Source organism: Lagopus leucura, unplaced genomic scaffold, assembly GCF_019238085.1.
Source record: "Lagopus leucura isolate 7727_CA_CO unplaced genomic scaffold, USGS_WTPT01 Super-Scaffold_100001, whole genome shotgun sequence".
NCBI lineage: Eukaryota > Metazoa > Chordata > Aves > Galliformes > Phasianidae > Lagopus > Lagopus leucura.
Genome location: NW_024962262.1, coordinates 35,227,417 through 35,248,161, shown reverse-complemented (window position 1 = coordinate 35,248,161; position 20,745 = coordinate 35,227,417). Strand labels below are relative to the sequence as shown.

The window sequence follows — 20,745 nt, the reverse complement described above, 5'->3', positions numbered from 1 at the left end:
CGAAGCAGCTGAGGTAAGGGCACAGCCTACATGTCTCCATCTCTGAGAAGACTAAAGGTGCTGCACAAACCATTTTGAGCCATTTTCTTGTATCAGTTTTATGGTGAATTGACTCAAGTGTGCAGGCTCCTGGAGCGTGAAGCCACATCCAGCTGTGCCTTAGAATTAGGCTAAAATATAAATGAGAGACAGCTGTTTCTCTCTGCGAGTATTTGTGAAGTAATACGTAGGTTGCTCTGAAAGTGATGCCTCCTATTTCTTTCCATTGAAACTACAGCAGATACACAATAACACTCTGATAGAGCAGATTTTCAGCTATGAAACACTCTTCTTCGACACAGTCAGCACCGTTAGCTAAGCACGCCACGCTTGTAAAAAATCTGCAGCGGTGGAGGTGACCCACTGTTGCTGTCTGTACTGCTGAAATGCACCACCCACTGCCTCACTGTGCTCGCATCCATTGGTTGGGCTCTGGAAACATTCAGCAAGTGTCAGTGAATGTCAATGGGTGCTCTTTTTTCTGCATGGGGGAATTCAGTGAGACTACTTTGCTTCATACACTCTTCCATGTCAGATGCCATTCTGTCAGACTGCCCCTCTGCTGCCATCTGTCACGCAGCAACAACATGGAATGGGATATTGGCCGGAAGTCACATGGCATCCTCTACTGCCATACCACCACCATCCACCTCTGATGTTGTGGGCCAACATGATAAAAAAAGGAGGCACTACTTTTGGAGCAGCTCTTGTAGTAGTAACAGTAAAGGAAAGTAAAATAAACTGCTTTGTTTGTGCTATTTATAAAAGTAATGATTCAATTGACTATGAAATGATGGTTGATTTTGGGCACTTTGAGTGACTAATGTTTGATTCTGACCGAGTCATTTTCTGAGAGAAGAAGAAAGCAAGCTGTGCTCTGAAGAAAGAGCTCTGGATTTATATAGAGAGGTGCTGCTGGGTAGCACTGCTGGCATCCTTTATTTAAGCAGGAATAATTGTATTGCACAGGAAACTTGGATTTGAAAGCAATTCCTGTGATAATTACTCCTACAGCGGAATTCACCAAAACTTGAAGGCTGGTCTCATGTCACAGAAGATCATCTCCATTTGGGCTAAAATTACAGCAAAGGGAGAGGAAACAGGCAAATAAGAAAGAACGTAGGCTCCGAAAAGACAGGCCCTTTCAAGAAAATGGTTCATTTCAGCAAGAAGGGGCAAAGTGTCTCTTGGAGTGATCATCTGATGCAGACGGATGTGAGAGGCAAGTAAGAGAACAACAGTGCTGTGCTTGGATTTCTGTTCAGGTGTCCCTGCTGGGTTCTTGCTGTACAATGCCCCCTCACTGTGCTACCACTTCGCTTTCCATTGGGTTTCCACAATACCTGATAGCTGTCATCAAAACCTGCCCCATGGGATGCATTCACTGTGAAATACCAGCAAATTTATCTCACCCAGTAGTTGGAACACTTGTCAAAATGGGCTTATTTACAGCGAGCCTGGAAGGAAGCCTTCGCCATCTTCTCCTTGGTCTCAAAACATTGCGTGGAGCAGGCTGGACACTGTCTGCAAAAAGTCCTCTCCAGGAATGTCCTGGCCACTCTACCATCAACACAAAGTGAATCCCTAATTAAGCAATGCTTTAAATACTCAGACCCTTGTGGCTTCCTGCTTTAGTTACGAGAATGAAGACTGTCTGGTCAGTCTAACTGGAAATAACTCCCACACAGGCTTTTTTTCACAGCAAGGGAGTTGGAACCAGATGATCTTTAAGTTCCCTTCCAATCCAGGCTATATTGTGATTCTTACGATTCATAAGCTTGCAGGAAATGTCTCTGTGTGGCATAAGATGGTTTAAGAACCCCACAACCTCAGACAGAAGTGAAGGAGCAGAAGTTGGCAGGCAGCACGGGGTTCCCGTGGTGCACGTATGCTCAGAAGAGAAGCTGAGGTGAAAGTCAGAACAAGGAGGATTTGGCTGCTGGGGGTGCGTGGGGAGATGCACAGCACCATGAGCCCCAGAACTGCCTGGCAGGGGTCACCCAGGCACCTCTGCTGGCTCCAGCCTCCCCTTCTCGCTCCATTTACTCACACAGAAAGTCTGGGGCTGAATGCAAAAGGCCTAACTTTTGTGCAGTAAAAATATGCTTTTGTTATTACTCTAATTCATCTTCCACCTGACATTAGTGGGCCAGGACAGAGAAAAAGATGGCTAGAAGAAAACTATTGCCACTGTTTAGGCAGTCCATAAGAATACTGTACTACATCTGGAAAATAGAGCGGTTGAAATGAGAAAGTGCAGTTAGCTGACAATTTGATGCAACTAATTCAGTTGCATTTGCTTTATTGGCTCTCCGTATGTTGCAAATTATTTTTGGATTGTACTTCATACAGAGGAATATTTGAATTACCTTGCTGCAGAGGCCGTTCTGTGAGGGATAAGAGGAATTGATCTAGTAGACAAATGAGTACATCTGAGATGCGCATTTAAAGAGGACTGAAGCAAACTGGAAATTAAGTAGCCTGACCTTTGAAAGCTGCAAAAGATGTGCAAGCCATCTAACCGCCAAGTAGACTGGGGAGAAAAACACCAAACAGAAGTTCCCATACATAGAACTAGATCAGACAGAGTAAAGTGGGTCCACCCAAACAATTTAGAATAAAATAGTGTATTTGCATATGAGAATGGTCCTTTGTAATGGTTTTAAACTAAGACAGGGGAGTTTAGGTTAGATATTAGGAGGAAGTTCTTCACTCAGAGGGTGGTGACACAGTGGAACAGGTTGCCCAAGGAGGCTGTGGATGCCCCATCCCTGGAGGCATTAAGGGCCAGGCTGGAGGTGGCTCTGGGCAGCCTGGTCTGGTGGTTGGTGACCCTGCACATAGCAGGGAGTTGAAACTGGATGATCATTGTGGTCCTTTTCAACCCAGTCCATTCTATGATTGTATGATTACAATTGCATTCGCATTAAGTTACAAGGATAAAATCATGCTTGCATTGATACAATCACAATGATGGAATAAAACCCATATGAAGATTATGCCTGATGCTATATGTCAGAGGGGTATGGTAATTCTAAATTCCTCCCTATAACCTAGTGAGGGATACCAACATCTCAAAATCACCAAATGTGAAATCTGTGTTGGTGATTTATATGATTTTCTCAAGAATGCAGCTATGAGCTGCTCTTCGGCCTTACCTCCATGAGCGTGTGGGCATTTGGGTGACATGAGAAGCATTTCTAGGCACCGCTGTAGGTGAATACAAGCTTACATATGCAAAAATACTTGGTGATGCTGAGTACCTAAGGCCTCCACAGGCACCTCCAGACTTGAGATATCCATTCAGCTCTGTGTTCCTTCAGAACAGCAGCTCCAGGCCAAGTGTCTGAGATGATAGAACAGCTACAGGTAAAAAGCGGAATCCTTCCTAGCAGCTTCCCAAGTGTGGGAAGCTTGCTGGCTCACAGTAGCACTGTCAGTCACCAACTTCAGCATCTCTGAATGCACTCCACTGGCATTCAGCATGGTGGCCTTAGGCTGAAAACAAGGAACTGAATGCATCTCCTCTGTCTAACACCCTGTGAAATGAGAGGCGCTTGCAGCAAGCCTCACTGCCACCAGCGGCACCTCCACCCTGAGCACAGCCGCGACACCAACAATGCGGCCAAGGAGGATGATCACCAAAACTTGTTTTCCTTCGGAGCAGTATCCAAATGCAGCTCTTTGAAGATGAGAGGAGCAGGGTGTCTTTCCTGCAGTGATTTTCCCACATCATAAAGCCACGTGCATTTTCCTTACTGGGAAAGAAACTTTTGATGGAAATGATGCGACTGCAGCACCGCACTGCTCGTATGAGCAGTTCGCACCATTATCCTACTTGTAGGGATTTTTCCCCTCTTGTAGCAGAAGGTATTTTCATAAAACAACATGTAATTTATTTCCCGTAGGTTCTGAGGGTTCTCTAACCACTGAACTGGTCGAATAAGAACTTAGCACATTTGTGTAATTTGTTAATTCACAGACGATCTAACTATATAATCTATACCTATCACAATTTGCTCAAATACATTACATACCAGGAACAGTGAACTGCTTTGATGCAGCAGCTGGGATGGTATTTCCCCCACCACCTCCCACAAAAGCAACAGAATCACTGTGGTCCCTCTGAAAAGCCTTCTGAACTGTCAATTATATGACATTAAAAAGGGAGGTTACTTGAAAAGTAGGGCTTGGCAAGGGCTTGGCTAGAGAAATGATTGCAGGCATAGGGAACATGGTATGTATGTGATCAGATGCCAAGGAAGGCTTTTTAGCAGCTCCAGTCAAGGTGTATTTTTGGGTCCCGTCAGCTCACACAGTGAATGCCTCCGGCAGAAGGTCCAGTACGGAGACCACACTGCCTGACTGCCATGCTCACGAGTCCCCTCTCCTTCATCAGCCACAATTCAGAAGATCTGGGTTGTTGCTAGACTTTCTGCTGGAGAGAAACAGCTCTTTTTGAAACCAACCCCAGCTGCTGTTTTGGTAACTTGCTCAGCAAACACTCCCAGAGCGCAGCACAGAGACGGCTGAACCAATTTTGGCTTCCTCCACTGTGTACAAACATGCAAAGCTATCCCAGCAGGTACTGACCTCTCAGATGTCACACATCCTTTTGTTTCACGTTATTAATTTCAGTGGGCCTGCAAAAAAAGCAGCCCTCAGATTGCTTCAGACCTCTGAACTGCAAAACAGAGCCACGCTGGAAGTATGAATCATGCCTTACGGCCATGGATGTGCCGCGTGAGGCCTGAGGACATGGAGCTGGCCAGGCTGATGTGAAGCAATGTGATGTCCCCAGGGCAAGGGACTGTCCCCTGGGGGGACATAGCATTTGGCACTGAAGTGGTGACACCAGACTGTGTGTGAGGGCACACGTGGCTGCTGAGCCCGCGGCCAGCTGTCCTGTGGAGAGCACCAAAGGTTTCCAAAATCTCCTCTCTGGAAATACCTTCTTCTGGAAACCCTGAAATTATCTTTGCACTCGGAGATGTACAAAGATAACTGGCTTGGTGGGCTCCTAAAAGCTCTCATCTCCCAGAAGAGCTTCTCCATTGCTATGCAGGAAACAAAGACATTTTTGGATGAGAAAATGAGCACATCCTGACCTTGACAACTCACCCGAAAGTCACTGCAGGCTGAGGTTTAACTCAAAAGGGCGTAAACAGAGAAAGTTTCACCTCCTCAATCTTTAGGTGAATTTGAATGGTTTGCTGCTCCTGCTTCACAATGCCTTTGTAGCCCTCTAATTCTCCAGCCCTCTCTCTGCAAGGCAGCCCTGTGTCTCTCCTCCAACCCACATGCTTGTTCTCAGCAGGCTTCTGGCTCCATTCGCTTGTGATGCATCCAAACTGACTGGTTGACCTGGTGGTTTTCCACATCACTTGTGACCTTGGACTCCTTTCAAACCAGTCCCATGCTGATGCAATGTGTACAACCTTATGACACAAATTCTTGATTCTGCATGTTCCTAAGGGAGCAGAAATTGTTACTTCCTTTAACTGTTTAAACAGTGGATCAGAGGAGATGGCGTGAGGAAACCGTGAAGCTGAAAACCAGTGTTTTTAATCTCTCCTCTGCCACTGAGCTCGCTGTGTGATCTCTGTGCGCTTGGGCAATGCTGTTCTCCCAGAGGAACTATGAGATGATGAGGACGAGTTGATGGCATAAAGCTCTGTGAGATATGGGCAAGGCAAGAGGATGGAGCGTGACAAACCCTGCAGTGCTTACCCATCTGTGAGCTAATAGTGAGCACCTGCAGGTGGGAGGGGCACAAAATGGCTTTGGGGGAGCTAAATCCATGTGGTCCAGTGTCACAGAATCATAGAAGGGCCTGGGTTGAAAAGGATCACAATGATCATCCAGTTTCAACCCCCGTGCTGTGTGCAGGGTCACCAACCACCAGACCAGGCTGCCCAGAGCCACATCCAGCCTGGCCTTGAATGCCTCCAGGGATGGGGCATCCACAGCCTCCTTGGGCAACCTGTTCCAGTGCGTCACCACCCTCTGAGTGAAGAACTTCCTCGCTGGCACAGGAACATCACACTACTGCCCAAAGCACTGCTCTGTGCAGGATGCAGGCAGGAGGCAGGGATGGTCCTACGGCAGGCAGCAGGCGTGTGCTGTTCAGCAAGGCAAAAACCATGTGTGTTCAGGACACGTAACAATTTGTTCCTTGAATATGCAATCAAGAAAAATGGTAAGCTTTTAAAAGACAGCCTGTGCTTCCTTTGGTCCATATTTGCTGCCCCTGCCCCTTCTTCTCAGTCACCTCTCGATAAAAGAAGGGTCTGACTCGGCTGTCACTTTAAAATGCTTCTTTTTATTTCAGTGGTTGTACATTGGGTGAATGAATTGAACGTCACAACAGAAATAGAATGGCTATTTAACAGACCACTAGTAGTTATATGCTGGAATCGAGCGAATGGAGGGGCTTCTCAAACTGTTACCAAGGTGTTGGTGTGAGCGCAGTCAGTTATACTGGATGAGAGAGGCAAACAAAAAGGTATTTTGGTGAGGAGCTGCATCGCTCGAAGGAAATTACGCTGAGACATCTCAAGTAGCTTGAAACTACGCCTCAGCCGCAGTATTCACTGCCTCTGTGTTGGCCCATCTCATGGTTCCTTTGGGGGGTTTTATTTGTGTGTTTTTTGTTGGTTTTTTTTTTTTTTTTTTAATTAAACAAAGCATTTAAAATTTAATCATCTTCGTTAGACTTTTTTTTTTTTTTTTAAATATAAACAAAGTTTTGGCAAATAATATTTATACAGAAAAATAGTTTTAGATCTTCCCAAATTTTGAAATAGTCTATAAAATTACTTTATAAATAAATAAAATGCAGAATCTGTTGTACACGTATTTGCACATCTCTGTAATTGCCTCCTTACCGTTAGCGTAGGTTTGTACTCTTACAGTTTTTTAGGAATATTACAAAGTCGTCAAGTCGGAAAGTGGATCTCTTATTAAAAATACATTTTCTCTTTTTGTCTGTCAGTTTATCTGGATGAAAGACCTGATGTATCTGAAGCTTCGTCATCCATGGGCAAAAAATAGTCGTATTGGATTACTTGTAGAAAACATAGAATAACAGTTATTTTGAAACATAAAAAGTTCACACAAAACGATGTCTTGAAGAGTTATCTACATAAAATATTTAAACAACATGGATAATTTACCATTTAGTATTATACAATAAGCTACCCAAATGCCTAAATTAACTATTATAAAAAAATAAAAACAACTTTGACAGATATAGGCAAGTTGCAGTGTCAACTACCTAGTTATAATGACTGAGAAAGTCTACAAATATTAATGTTTTAATAGTATATAATGGTGATACCTTAACTGCTAAAGTAACAAGTTAAGATACGTTATTTTCCCACAAATTAAAACTAACGCAACGTTACAAGCACTATGTTAATTTTACAGTCGAATTGTGATCCTTGGTTGTTTTTTTTTTTGCTTTTTTTTGTTTTTTTTCTGTCAGATGATCAAATCTCCAGCTTTATATATAAATAGATAGCAATTAGACATTGGACGAACAAGATTTAGCCCGGAAATCGTTTCCTAGACAAACAGTTCCACTCTTAGTGCCTTCAGTCGTTCCCAACGGGCAGTGCTGCCAAAGTTTAAAATAGTTTACAATCAATCTGAAGAGGTTAAGTTAAAATACTGCAATCACTAATAATGTCCACATAGAAAACTTATGCTGCAAACAATTATACATAATATCCACTTATAACAGCTGTCTTGTTTTTCAAACAATAATTTAAAAACTATGTCATTTCTGTGATACATGTGCAACATATAAAATGTGAAAATATGAAATATTTGGTACAATAGTGCTTGAAACATATCTCAAATCAAACAAATGAAATTTTAATTATACATATATAATTACCTTGTAAATCAACAAAGTATTTAAAAAAGTAAACAACATTAAAATCTGCTTCATCCATATATATGTATGTATGTATATATAATATGTATATAATTGTATTAAAGATATCTTCATACTTTTGTGACATAAAATATGTTTTTAAAGAAAAACAATTAAAAGAACTATTTTTTCTCCATTCTAATCTGGTTACAATCGCATAACCCAATTAAAAAAAACGCAAATACAGTAATGATTTATTAAACTGAATCTCGTTCTACATTCTTAGTGTTCAGTTAATAACCTAGATTAAAGTCACTTACGAAGTCTCAGTGACTAAACTGAATTTTAATTAAATTAGAGTATTGTACACTTCTCTTCATCCACAGCTTTCTTTCTCTACTCTCCTTTTGTCAGTTTGGTCTTTTCGTTTGATTTTATGTCGGCCGAGGTTACTCTTAGTCCCTAAGGGCTCGGATCTTTTGGGTAACCCGACCACGAGTCTGAGAGATATTTGCTTCTGCTAGGATTGACTGTTGGCATCAGGCTCACTTTCACCAAGTCTGATGTGACAAAATTTAGGCACTTCTGCAAAGTCTCTTTTAAAAACATTATAAATATACTCGTAAAATAATATTTTCAAGACTTTGTTCTTTTGGGGACTGAAAGGGGTATGAAGCTCATACTGTGCAAAATTTCTCACTTCTTTTTTTTTCTTTTTTTTTTTTTCTCCTATTCTGCTATGACTCAAATGCAACTTCTCCATACAAGTCAAACACCAACTATGTGCATCTAAAGAATTTGTGCTTTACTTTGGGTTTCTGGCTAAAAATTTCAGACTGGCAGGGTGACGTGCAGGACGCCGGGCTCTGTTGCACTTCCTCCCTCTCGGAGTCAAATTGCTCGGGGAGCAAAACCAGGAGTTTTTTTAACCAAGAAGAAAACCCCCAATTATAGTTTGGGCTCAAACTAACCGTGCAACCGGGATATGTTTTTAGCCAATACAAATTAATTATTGCTGAGCTTGAAAGATTCATGAACTGCGAATCTCCCAAGGCTAACTCAATTGGACCATTTCCATTAGGTATAGTTATGGAGAAAAGACAACGTTTGCAAGAATTAAACTATGCTTAGAAAATCTTCAAAACTAAATGTTACCCTTTATGTCTTGAAACATCACAGCTGGTATCAGGTAGTTAACTATTTTAGGTCGGAGTATAGTAAGCATACCATATTTAATATTCATATATGACATAGCAGCACTAGCTTTTTAGAGTTTGTGATTTGTCCGTAAGAACAAATTCTTTACTTAGCATGCAGTTTGTGGCAATTCTAGAGAGGAGGAGACAGGATAGTATGTACAGTAGCCGTGCTTGGCCATCCGCAGGGAGGCTTCGTGGCACTCCGTCCCGTTCCTGCTGATTACTTCAGGATTATCTGTGGAGAGAAAGGAAAGCGTGATCACGCCGCTGGGTGAAGCCGCCGAGTCCCCATAATGGGCAGCACTGCTCTGACTACAGCCGGCCTCTACAGGACAGCCTCCAATGCTCTGAATGCTGGGTGGAAGCCCGTGAGTCTCACAGGCCTGCTCAGCGCATCCTCCGCGGAGCGAGGACACGTGGAGGGGGTGGTTTAGGTAACAAAATGCGAGAGGGAATCGGGGAACCACACTTGCCCGACAAGATGCCCCAACTCTGGACCTTGCTAGGGGGCTGGAGAAGCCCCCAGTGCCCACCTCCTTGTGACAGCCAAATGGGGAACAGCATGGAGCAGAGGCAGAGCCGCTCACCACTACCAAGCCAAAAAAAACAAAGGTGTACCGGGCTGAATGTTTGTGACAAGCTAAAGTGTTGGGTTTTTTTTAATGCATTTCCAGCAACTGCTAATTTCTAACACATTATCTGCAGGTCAGTGAGTTGAGAGCTCATTCACACTTCCTCACACCAGCAGGTCCAGGGGGATGGTCCTAAAGGCACCCCTGTGCACCCAGCCAGTAGCTAACCTGCCGGCTTGTCTCCAATGGCCTCAGCCTAAGAGTGAAGCAACCATTCTGCAGATGCAAGCTCTTGTGCCTCCAATACTGTGATGGTTTTGGGCAGGATGTGCCCAGTGAGCTTCCAAAATATGAAGGCAATCGACTCAACCAGCACGCAGTACTGGGAGATGATCTGCATTTCCATCCTCTTCCACATAAAGGGCCGTCAGTGAATGGGATATCAAAAGCACGGGGTCTGATGTTTTACCATGCTGTTGCTAATCTGTACTCCAGACCAAAGCACAAGTCAAGGAACTAGAGTGCATTGCTTGCTCTTCCTGTTTGATTTGGCACTCTGTGTATTTTAAGCCGTGTTTGTAAGTAGTCTGCAAGACAGGCATGACAGCACTTTGACCTACTTGTGTAGTACGCAGACAGACCGCTGCTTAATGCAATATTTATTTTAAAAGGGAAAGAAAAAAGGTGTTTTGAAAATGACTTCAGTAACATACTACCTCTGACATACAGAAAAGAAACACGCTCAGCACTGTGTGGAAAGCACTTGCCTTAGGCACCCTGAGACCATGCAGAACATGCCTCGCAACCCCACACTGTTCCCAGTGCACCAAGGAGGGCTTTAGGAACAGCATGCCACAAAGACTGCCAATGAGTACAGACCCTGTCTAACTTGCTGGCATGGTTGAAAGTAATCTCTTATCATCACTGATAACTTGGTGACTCCCACTCTGAAGGGCTGGACGTCTAAATACATCATAGTTACAACAAGGACATATATTTGTAAAGACTTCCACTCATTGTGAGTTTGTGGGCTTATCGTCTATCTGCTGTTCCCTGTTGAAATAACAGAGAAATACCTTTGCTGAAATAATAAAGCCTTGCTTGTGATAAGCCTGGTCCATCTACAGCACTGTGACTTGGCAGTTAGTACAAAGAACGAAGCCGTGCTGAAAAAAAGAAGTGGCCCAGATTATCAGCACTGGTATTTTTAGCGCGTTACGACCCAACATGTCAATGTAATTAATAAAGCAGCTTTAGCTATACTGGGTTAGCCATAGTCACGCAAATGTATTTAAGGGATCCTAAAGTCTAGTTTAATGGAACGTAACCTGAAATCTACACAGTTTAAAAGTTAGGATTTCAGATACTGCAGCTGCTTATCTTCCCTGGTAACTTTTGAGATGACAGAACTTGCATTTTGCTCTCACTTTTTTGCTCCCTGCACCACTGTTACAGAAACACACGGAGAAAAGACAGAGAGATCACTGCCACTTCTAGATGTCCCGAGAGGCCAAACTGCACCAATGCTCCCAGCTCCTCCAAAGCACAGGACAGCCGCGGGCAACGTGAAAGAGCCCGGTCCTCCTCCCTTCACCATTCAGGTGAGCAGCAGGGTCCAGGTGAGGACCTCTGCCATTCCATCCCATCCTGCCATCTGTCCCCCACTCTCAGCACTCAGGAAGCAGCAAAGACAATGTGGACGCTTCCCTTTTGTGTGCACATCCTGTTTACGTGGTGCTGGGTGCAGGGGAGCAGACAGCAGCTGGAGTTCTCCCCCCCATGTTTGACTCCACTGCATCTTCCTCCTCCCAGCCCATTCCCAGCACATCTTCCTTGCAAACCCAATGCTCGTGCAGTGTGTAAGTAGGGCATGTTGCACCTTGGCTATTCCTAGCATACGTAGGAGTCCTCTGAGGAAAAATCCTCAAGTCTCTCCTTCAGAAGCAGCTTCTCCAGTGCAGAGACGCAGAGCTGAGGAGCTACATTTCTTTTTTAACCTGAGCCTCAAAGTGTAAAATGCATCCCATAGTCTTTAATTATATCTTCACACCCTATTTCTCCCAAGATATCACAACTCCACCACAGCTTTGTACACATGTAGCAGCAGCTTCTGCAACTGGTTTTTTTCATTGAATCTGACAGAGGAACACAAAACGGTAAACTACTTTACATGGAAAATACGCAGTGAACCTCTCCCATTTAACCTACAAACAAAGCAATAAGCTCTGATGGCACATGGAACCTATCTAAGTCTGCATCGCTGCTAATTGCTCCCCTGCCTGCACACTGAACAAGGAGAAGTTCTGCAGGCAGTAGTGACCAAAGAATGCCCCTGCAAACACTACAGTCTCCACTCCCCCATTACTTGTAAAGAGGTCTAACAACCAGAAATCCTGTTGGAAGGATTGCATTTCTTTATGTACATGCACATGACTCATCCCATGTGCTGTGATACTATCGCATTCATTAAACTTCCCAACAACTTGATGTAACGTATTGACACCACAGTAAATGTGAGCATTACAAATGGAAACATACAACTACACAACAAGTGTGCATTTTGTGTGTGTGTATGCACACGCTCCCATGTGAAATGGTCTGTGGCTCAAACATGGGAAAGCACTTTCTCATGCTCTGTAAGGATAATACCACCTCCATATCTGCAGGATTGGGTACAGACATGCAGGGGAAGAAACTTTTTGCTACTGCAGAAACAGATCTAATACAAACACTATTTCTAGCAAAAGCACAATGGCCTGGCACTTGCAGACTGAGACACTAATGCACAGAAGATTTAATAACAGCAAACAGCATTGTTCTGAGCCACAGATGTCACTGCCTTCTTACTCAGTTCTTATATCAAGTGCTGGAGACTGCCACTCTCTAGACTAAAATCACTGACATAGTGCCAGTGTTAGTTACTGCACCTTGTGAAACTGGTAATACATGGAGGGGATCTGAATTTCTGCAGTCAAGAGTTTCAAGAGTATGATTACTTTTTTTTTTTTTTTTTTTTTTGTTAAAGCTGGCTTTTTCAGCTCTCAAAGGCAGCAGATAACTCAGCATTAGCCTGCAATTCCCTCAGACCTAGCAGAGAAGGCTGTGAGTACTTACTGACTCAAGACTTGAGAGTAAAACAGGCAATTTCTTTCCAATTAAGGTGTAAAATCCACATTTGTGAACCTTTTCTGATCTTGAGATTAGTCCATGCACTGTTTTACTCAATGCCATTCACATAATTACCTGAATTACTTAGGATCATGACTGGGTACTACTGATTTTAGGCCTAGCACTCACGAAACTTCTGTGTGTGTGCTTTATTCTGCTCACCACTGGAACAGGTTGCCCAAGGAGGTTGTGGATGCCCCATCCCTGGAGGCATTAAGGGCCAGGCTGGATGTGGCTCTGGGCAGCCTGGTCTGGTGGTTGGCGACCCTGAGGTCCGTTTCAACCCAGGCCATTCTGTGATTCTGTGATTCCAATTGCAGACTTACTATGCAATGATGAACACAGAAAATGTACCATGCTGCATGAATTCAGTGCATATGAACTCTTGTTCAACTCAGAGATCTGTCACAATGGATATGCTGGAAAACACGACTTTGCGTCTGGCTCAGAGACGTTTCTCTTTAAGAAGTTCTCAAATTAATTCTCCAAATTACACTCCATAAGTGTTAATACCTTCTCAGGTGGGATTGAGATCATACTTGACCTCTGCTCTGCAAAGCATTTATCCCTCCAAAAGCAAACTTATATGCAGTAAACATCCCAGCCTTTCAAATTCAGAGCAATATTCTGATAGTTCTCTGCAGACATCTCAGATGGTTTCAGACGTGCAAGCCACAGCCGGTCACCCTGTTTTACATCTTCCTACCCTTCCTCAGGCAACTTATCTTACCATGAGGCAAATTACAAACTCATGATGCTTTTTTTCCCCACCCCACGTCAGAGTCTGTGGCAAGCAGTTCACACTGAGGTGCTTAATTTGTAGCCATCCGCGACAGGGCCGATGACTCCCAGCACAGTGACATTTTCCATTTTCACGTTTTTCACACCAGGAGCAGGATGGTCAGATGTAAGGAGGGTATACATTAAAACCGACAGATATTTTCAGGCAGCCTGTTCATATCAGGCTGTCTCATAACTTCTCCCACTCTCTAAAAATAAAACCAACATCAAGTATTTCTTCCCTTTGACATGAAACCCAGGACTATTTATATTTCCCAGTGCCTTTGGGAAATGCCTTCATGTCTTTATTTTTTATTTTCTCTTAGAATGCTCTTCTATGGCATGTGCCTTGTTCACAGTGAATCAGTCTCTCTTTTCTCAATCATAAAAGGAAAAGGATGAGTTTCAGACAATGTCTGACAATATTCAGACATTTACTGAGAGTGCTCACCATCATATCAGTTCTACTTGGTCACAGGTAATTTGTACGTAGCCTTGCAGATTGATTTCTTTTACCTCTGATTTCTCCCTGGTCAATCAGTGCCCCACTCCAGGATTCCCACTAATGCTGCTGCAAGACCTGGGACCTGACCCTGTCCTCAGCCACCTGCATGAAAAGCAGCCTGCCTGCTCCAAACACTCTGCTGAAGTGCTGCTTGGGTACACTGTGCATCTCCCCCACCTTCGCTATTGCTCTGTTCCCTACCAGCACTGCTGATTGCTTCATCACTGTTCATAAACACACCTAGCCCCACTTTGTATCACTGGCTGCTTCCCTTTGTAGTTCTTGCTCTCATGATGGCCAGAAGCCCTGTTTTCCTTTCCAGCATGTTACTATTTAATGTCAGCTCACTTTGTTTTTCTAACTGTGCACCTCTCTTTAATTCAGGACTGAACAGGACTTTATCTTATTGTTCTCCATTTATCCAATAGATTCCCAATGCATCTGTCTACTTTGCCCATCAATGAGGCAACTTCTGCTTTGCATATAAATGAGAGGTCTGCAGGCCACAGATGATCTCCTGGGTTGTCTTTCCACACAGTCACTAATACAGGCTTCATCACATGTTTCCTGAGGAGCTGAGGTCCTATTTGCTTGGGTTTTTGATTTTTGGGGGTTTTGTTTTGTTTTGTTTTGTTTTGTTTTGTTTTGTTTTGTAACCTCCCCCCCACAGTCCATCCCCTGACATGACAATTTTGGTGTCCTGGTCCATCTTTTTCTTCCTTAAATCTGAGTGCCCCCAGTCCCACTCCGCTTCACGGGCCATCGGCCCTTCTGGCCACTTGCCAAAGACTTCTGAGGTAAATCACCTGCCCCATTACTTTGATTATTTGCATTTTGGGGGTCTGCTAACAAGTCTGTGTATTCTACCCAGTGGGATGTTTACCAAAACTGCACATCATCACAGCCAGAATGAAACATGTAGCCATATACCCATGCAAGCTAATTCAGCCCAGTTTCTTTGGGTAAGATACAGCAATGCTTTTTCAGTGTGATTCCAAAGGGTCAGATACAGGGACAACTCACAGTTGATCAGTTGGTCACAACTTCAGTTGTGCTGAAGTGTGCTGAGCCCATGCTGAAAATGAGCCTGCATTCAAGATGAGCCTTCCACTACAAGACAAACACAGACTGATGCTCCACTGCTGCACCCAAAATTTCTCTTGAACCCAGAAATGCACCACATTTACATTTTCCTCACCAAGGTTACTCATCAGACACCACACTTATAGTAGGACAGAGCTCAGTTACTGAACTCTGCTAGTTTCATAGAACTCACTACATTTATAACTCTTCTAAGGAAAACTTACTGATTCTCACTAGGACCTACCTACCACTTCCTTGTTTTTATTCTTATCTGAGTACTTTTATAACTCCCTGCCCATGGCAGCGGTTTGGAACTAGATGAACCTCAGAGGTCCCTTCCAACTCAAACCATTTCATGGTTCACTGTAAATATATCTACATAAACTTTGTGGCACTGCGCATAATATGTGCCGAAAGTGAAAGCTGTAAAAGTTAACAAACCTTTGCCTCAGGTTGAAAGACACAGCAGGTACAACAAATTAATAAGTCGATCAATATTTCCACTGCGGTTTTTTGGGCTGATTCCTCTACACTCAGGGCCAAAGAATGGCATTTCTGGTGGGCAAAATGCTCATCCAATAAATCATATGCAAAGATAAAAAATATGGTATTAATTAATTTCAAGGGCAAATAGCTGAAGCATCTATAGATGTACAGACACAATGATTTCAAAGAGCAGAATCCCAAGCAAATACATCTGGAGCTCTGCACAGTGCTGTCTTGTTAAAATTTTATGATGGAAAAAACCAGGCTGATATGAGCTGTGTGCACATGCTAAGAACAAGGAGACTAGCTCCCTTTTTTTCCCCAAATGCCTACAAAATCACTTGACCTCAGGAAAATTTTCCTACATTTAAATAATAAATAGATGCCTCAAGAGACTGTTACTCAACTTGTCAAAGTATCATTTGTTGAATAATTGAAAGAAAGAGCACGAGGGAAAGCTATAATATCAAACAACTCCATTATATTAACTGTGATGCTATGAAAGTTAAGATAGTCTATAACAGGGAAAGGAACTATGTTTAGATATTTGTTACATAAAATAAATGTGTTTGTCTTTGCTAGGAGCTCAGGTTATGTGATACTGCCATCTAGCAGGCAACCAGGGGAAGTCAGGTTTAGTTTGCAGTCCCTACACGACTGGGGGGTGAGAGTAGGAATTACTGGAGAAAAAACAATATCTGAGCTGAAGAGACCAAAAAAATGATATCACAATAAAAACTTAAAGTTTGCATAAGGTTTAAAATAGACTTCCTTCAAGTCCCCCAAGGTAGACTTCGGTGTTCTCTTCTTTGCTGCCTTACAATTTAAGAAAACGAAGTTTTGCCACATGTTTTGTAATGCCAGTTGTTTCAAGGCAATTCAGAAGATCTTTTCATGACCCTGCTTGACATTTGCTGTGGTCTTTGAGTCTGAAACCGTAATTCTCAAAGTTATGGCTACTTACATGTGACTCAGTGTCTTCAGACTTTATTACTGGTTTGAGTTGAGGCTTCTGATTCTGAGGTATCTAGCAAGAAATAGGTAGCAAACAGTTTCAATTTGCCTTTCACATCATGACAGACTGTTGCTATTCCAAATATCTTCCCTGAAGGGTACCCTTCACAATCAAGGATACTTGATGATAAAACAAACCTCCCAGCATACAGAGAACTCCACCTTTTTCTGCTACACAGAAAGGAAAGAGATGGAAATTTTTAATCCTTCCCCCGAAATGTATCAGTGATGAGGAGCTGTTCCTACGCCTCTCCAGACTCTGCCAACCCAGCCAAGCTAATTGTTGGCCTTCACCAGTATGATTTCAGCAGCTGCTCGGGGCATCGTCCAGTTAAAATGGGAATGCTTGGAGCAGCACTTTGAGGCGTGCAACCACCATCAGACTTGCTGACTTTTTGGAGGGACACAGTGCTCTATGTGCAACAGGGAGCATGTGCAGAGGAAGAAATTCACTTGCCTGAGGCTCAGTATGTGCCACAGGATGTTTCAGCCTAATGGCAATTTGCCTTTTGGGCAGCCCCACACCTTTTCTGGCCAAGAGAGGTGTTTTCATGCTGCACTTCCCTGCTCCCCTCACACCAGAGGGAGCTGCCACACAAGGCTTCTCAAATCCCTACCAAGAATTTGGTGCACTTGTATTTTATGCAATGTTAATGACTTGGTGAATTCTGAGGCAAGTATTTTGATTGTTCCCTTGTTTGTGGTACTGCAACGTAACACATCATTTTCATTTTCACTTCTTTGTATTTTTACAGATTTTCACAAAACTGAAGGCTAACAAATGATTTCATAATTAATATCTGCATAATTACCATCTCATTTAGTGTGAACACTGATACATAATTTAAAACAGCTGTGCTAGATAATCACAAGCCTTAGCATGAGAGAGACTGTTGATCTTATAATTCTTTTCAGACACAGCCTTTAAGTAGTTCATTTGTCTACTAGATCCGCCTTCTAATTTCTCTTCCTTGGTTAAAGGTCACATAACCAGCAAAATAAACTTGTGTTAGCATCTCTAGCCAGTATTTTCTGTAATACTCCTTTGATATGGTCAGTCTTTACTATAGAAAATAAAGGCATGTACTGTTCTGTACTGAAATGATATGAACAAGACTGTCTTCTTTAAAGCAATCTGGAATTTGTTAATCACTCTCTAGCAACCAACAATTAAGGAAGCACACACTGAGCTTGAAAACACATTTAAACACATCAATGCTGGTGTTTAAACTCCCATGGCCATCAGTGGTGTGGTACAGTCTCACCAGGAGGTCAGTGAAGCCTGGAGATCCCTAAATGGGATTGGCTGCCACAGGCTCACCAGGCTTCACTACTGCTTGGGCTCAGGTCTCCTCCTTGCCACCCAGCTGCATATTCAGAAGTGTGCATGTTTGCCCCGCAGATCCTGTGCTGTATCTGCTAAGCCTGTCTTGGATAACCCAGCCATTCAAGATTATCTTGGGACAATCTGAAATGTCAGCTGACACACATTTAGGCAACCGAATCAGCTATGCTGCTATCATTCAAAACTGTAATTCAGTGCCAGAATGCAGAGCAACACTGTCCTGTTTGATATCTTACAAATAGCTCTGAGTGAAGCTGAGTAGGGAACAACTGATCTGCTTGCTCAGGTACTATCTAGTGCACTGACCAGTCCACTATGTGAATATAAATAAAAATTACAAGTTTTGTTAAAGGTACCTGAAGTATATATTTACACACAATGATACTCTATTAATGCTGTAAATGAATGTTGTTGAATTTGCCTGCCCATTTGCATGCACTAGAGGGAGCTGGTGCCAAGCCCTCCATTCATTCTCCCTGGCACTCCTTCCAATTACTCCATGCTTCCTGGAACTTTGTTGGTTCCACCCTGCAAGATGATGTTCAGAGCCCTGACCACCTAAGTTCATTAAGCAGAAAGGCAGGCTAAGCAGCTGCAGCTTTCAGCACCATTCCAGTGGGCATGGCTGGAGCAGTCGTGAATGGGTTAGGGGGAAAAGGGGAAGGAGTTAGTTACTCTTCAATTTATGTAATCAGGAAAAGCAAGAGACTCCTAATCTTCCACGTGTCCTTAATTGAGTGCCCCTGCACTAAGGCATAGTTTTTAACCCAACACAGTCTTCCTTTGGGCCTCAACCCCACGCATGCTGAGCACAAAACACAGAGAGCTGCTGGCTGAGCATGAATGGTTACGAGTGGGTCAACACAGGCATGTTTTGCACCCTGTTATTACTTTCAGAGAAGAAATATATATAGAAGGTACATCTCACTGTCTTTCAAAGTACAGTTAGGACATGCTAAATAATTTTCTGGACCCTATATAATTATGAGGTTTTTTCAGCCATTCGCTGAGACTCCTTGGCTTTTGGGATGCTGATGTTTTGGGTGCTTCTAGGACCCCAGAAGTGGTAGAGCAATCTTTCCCCCAGGCTTATAATATATAATATTAAGCCAAAAGATACTGAGCCAGATAATTGAGCATTGATATGACTTTCCTTTCATGGCTGACATTGTGAGAAGAAACTGTAGGAGCAGAAACAGGATAGACTGAAGGCTGCAAGTTGATTTAAAAAACATGCAGTAGATACACTGGAAAGAAGAAACTGGATTCCACAGAGAAGCAGCCTGTGATTTGGCACAGGTCAAAAAATGAAAATTTACCTAGATGGGAAAAAAGATAACCTTTTCTGAAATACACAGGAGAGTATAAATCTATACAAAGGGACATAAACAAAGGACACGATGACCATGAGCTAAGTCTTAACAGGTGAACTCAAGTTAATGACCTGCTGCTTCTGTGTTTCTTGGGCTAGAGAAATACCAAGGACTAGGACCACAGTTACCATGGAGCCTTTTCCAGCACAGCTTGGTCTCCAGCTCTAGCTGCTTATAAATAAGCAGCAAAGTTGGAGATTTACATCTTGTAAGGATAACTACTTCTACATTACCTACTTTTAAAATGCAGTTCTTTTTTAAAGTAGCTTTTAAAGCTACTTAAAGAAAGAGGCAGGACCCTCCAGGGCAAGTCATGCTGCCCCAGCACAGACTTACAGAAAAGCAGATGAACTGGATGCTGAGCCGCCAAGTGGCTGAAGTTAAACAATTGGAAACCTATCCCTGTGTTAAACCGTCCTTTAATTTCAGCATAGAATTATGTATACACACACAGAGACACGTAACCAAATAAGTACAAACAGAGACTTTTACAAGTACTGTAAATTCAAACTGCTCTAATCCTCCAATGCAAATAAAATCTGCACCGGGAACAGAAGGGCTCTGCCTGCTGCCCTCCCAGATGAGAAAATGCATTAAGACACACCTCTGTCTCCCCACTGGTTCTAGCTACTTGTGTGAAATATTCCTTGTTAAAAAAACCCTGAATGATTCCCAGTCCTTTTCTTGGGTGCGTTCCTTTCACAGTACTGTGCGGAGAGAGCCCCAGCTGAGCCGCTCTCCCAAACAGTCCCATTTTCTCATTTTCCATTCTCAAACCCCTCTGTCACCACTTTGGGATCCCAGAACTGCCCTGGGTACCATCAGGCCACTCTCTGGCAGACATTTTCTTCCATGCTCACTACCAGGAACCTACAGCCCACCCAACCAGCACCCGCCTGCTGTGCTACCACAGCTGAAATGCTGAAAGGAAGGACAGTTAAATGCAGCACCTGGCTGGAACACCTCCTTCCCTCTACATACAGTGTGTTTCTTCATTAAAACAAGTCAGCCCTGAGGAAGGAGTGCACAAAACAACTCTCTTTTGATGAAAACACCTATAGAGGCACAAAGCACTGCAATACTGGCAAATAGACCTTTCAAAAACTGAAGAGAAAATGGACTAGGCTGTGTTTCTTTATAAAGAGGGGTGTATTTCAGAGGTAGTATATTTTCCCTAGATTATTATAAACAAACTCTCAGAGCAAATTCTGTTTTTCCGTGGGATACTTAAAACTGTTTTGTGACTCTGAAAAATGCAGAATATATCAGTTTGCTGGTACAGCATCACTAAGCAAAAGATTT

At 43.0% G+C, this 20,745-nt stretch overlaps 1 protein-coding gene across 14 annotated transcripts in view; it reads right to left on the bottom strand.

Annotated features, from left to right (window-relative positions):
• Nucleotides 1–7,723: 7,723 nt before the first annotated feature.
• Nucleotides 7,724–20,745, bottom strand: part of MBNL2 (muscleblind like splicing regulator 2) — a 104,466-nt gene continuing 91,444 nt past the window's right edge. For 10 of the 14 annotated variants that reach the window (XM_042868360.1, XM_042868368.1, XM_042868363.1 and 7 more), the window contains 2 exons: nt 16,676–16,738; nt 9,252–9,352 (listed from right to left, as the gene is read on the bottom strand). In XM_042868360.1, the coding sequence (XP_042724294.1) occupies nt 9,338–9,352; nt 16,676–16,738 (78 nt within the window). In that variant the 3' untranslated portion in view covers nt 9,252–9,337. Of the gene's footprint in view, nt 9,353–16,675; nt 16,739–20,745 lie in introns of all 14 variants that reach the window. The other 4 variants (XM_042868367.1, XM_042868371.1, XM_042868373.1 and 1 more) reach the window with 3 other exon arrangements.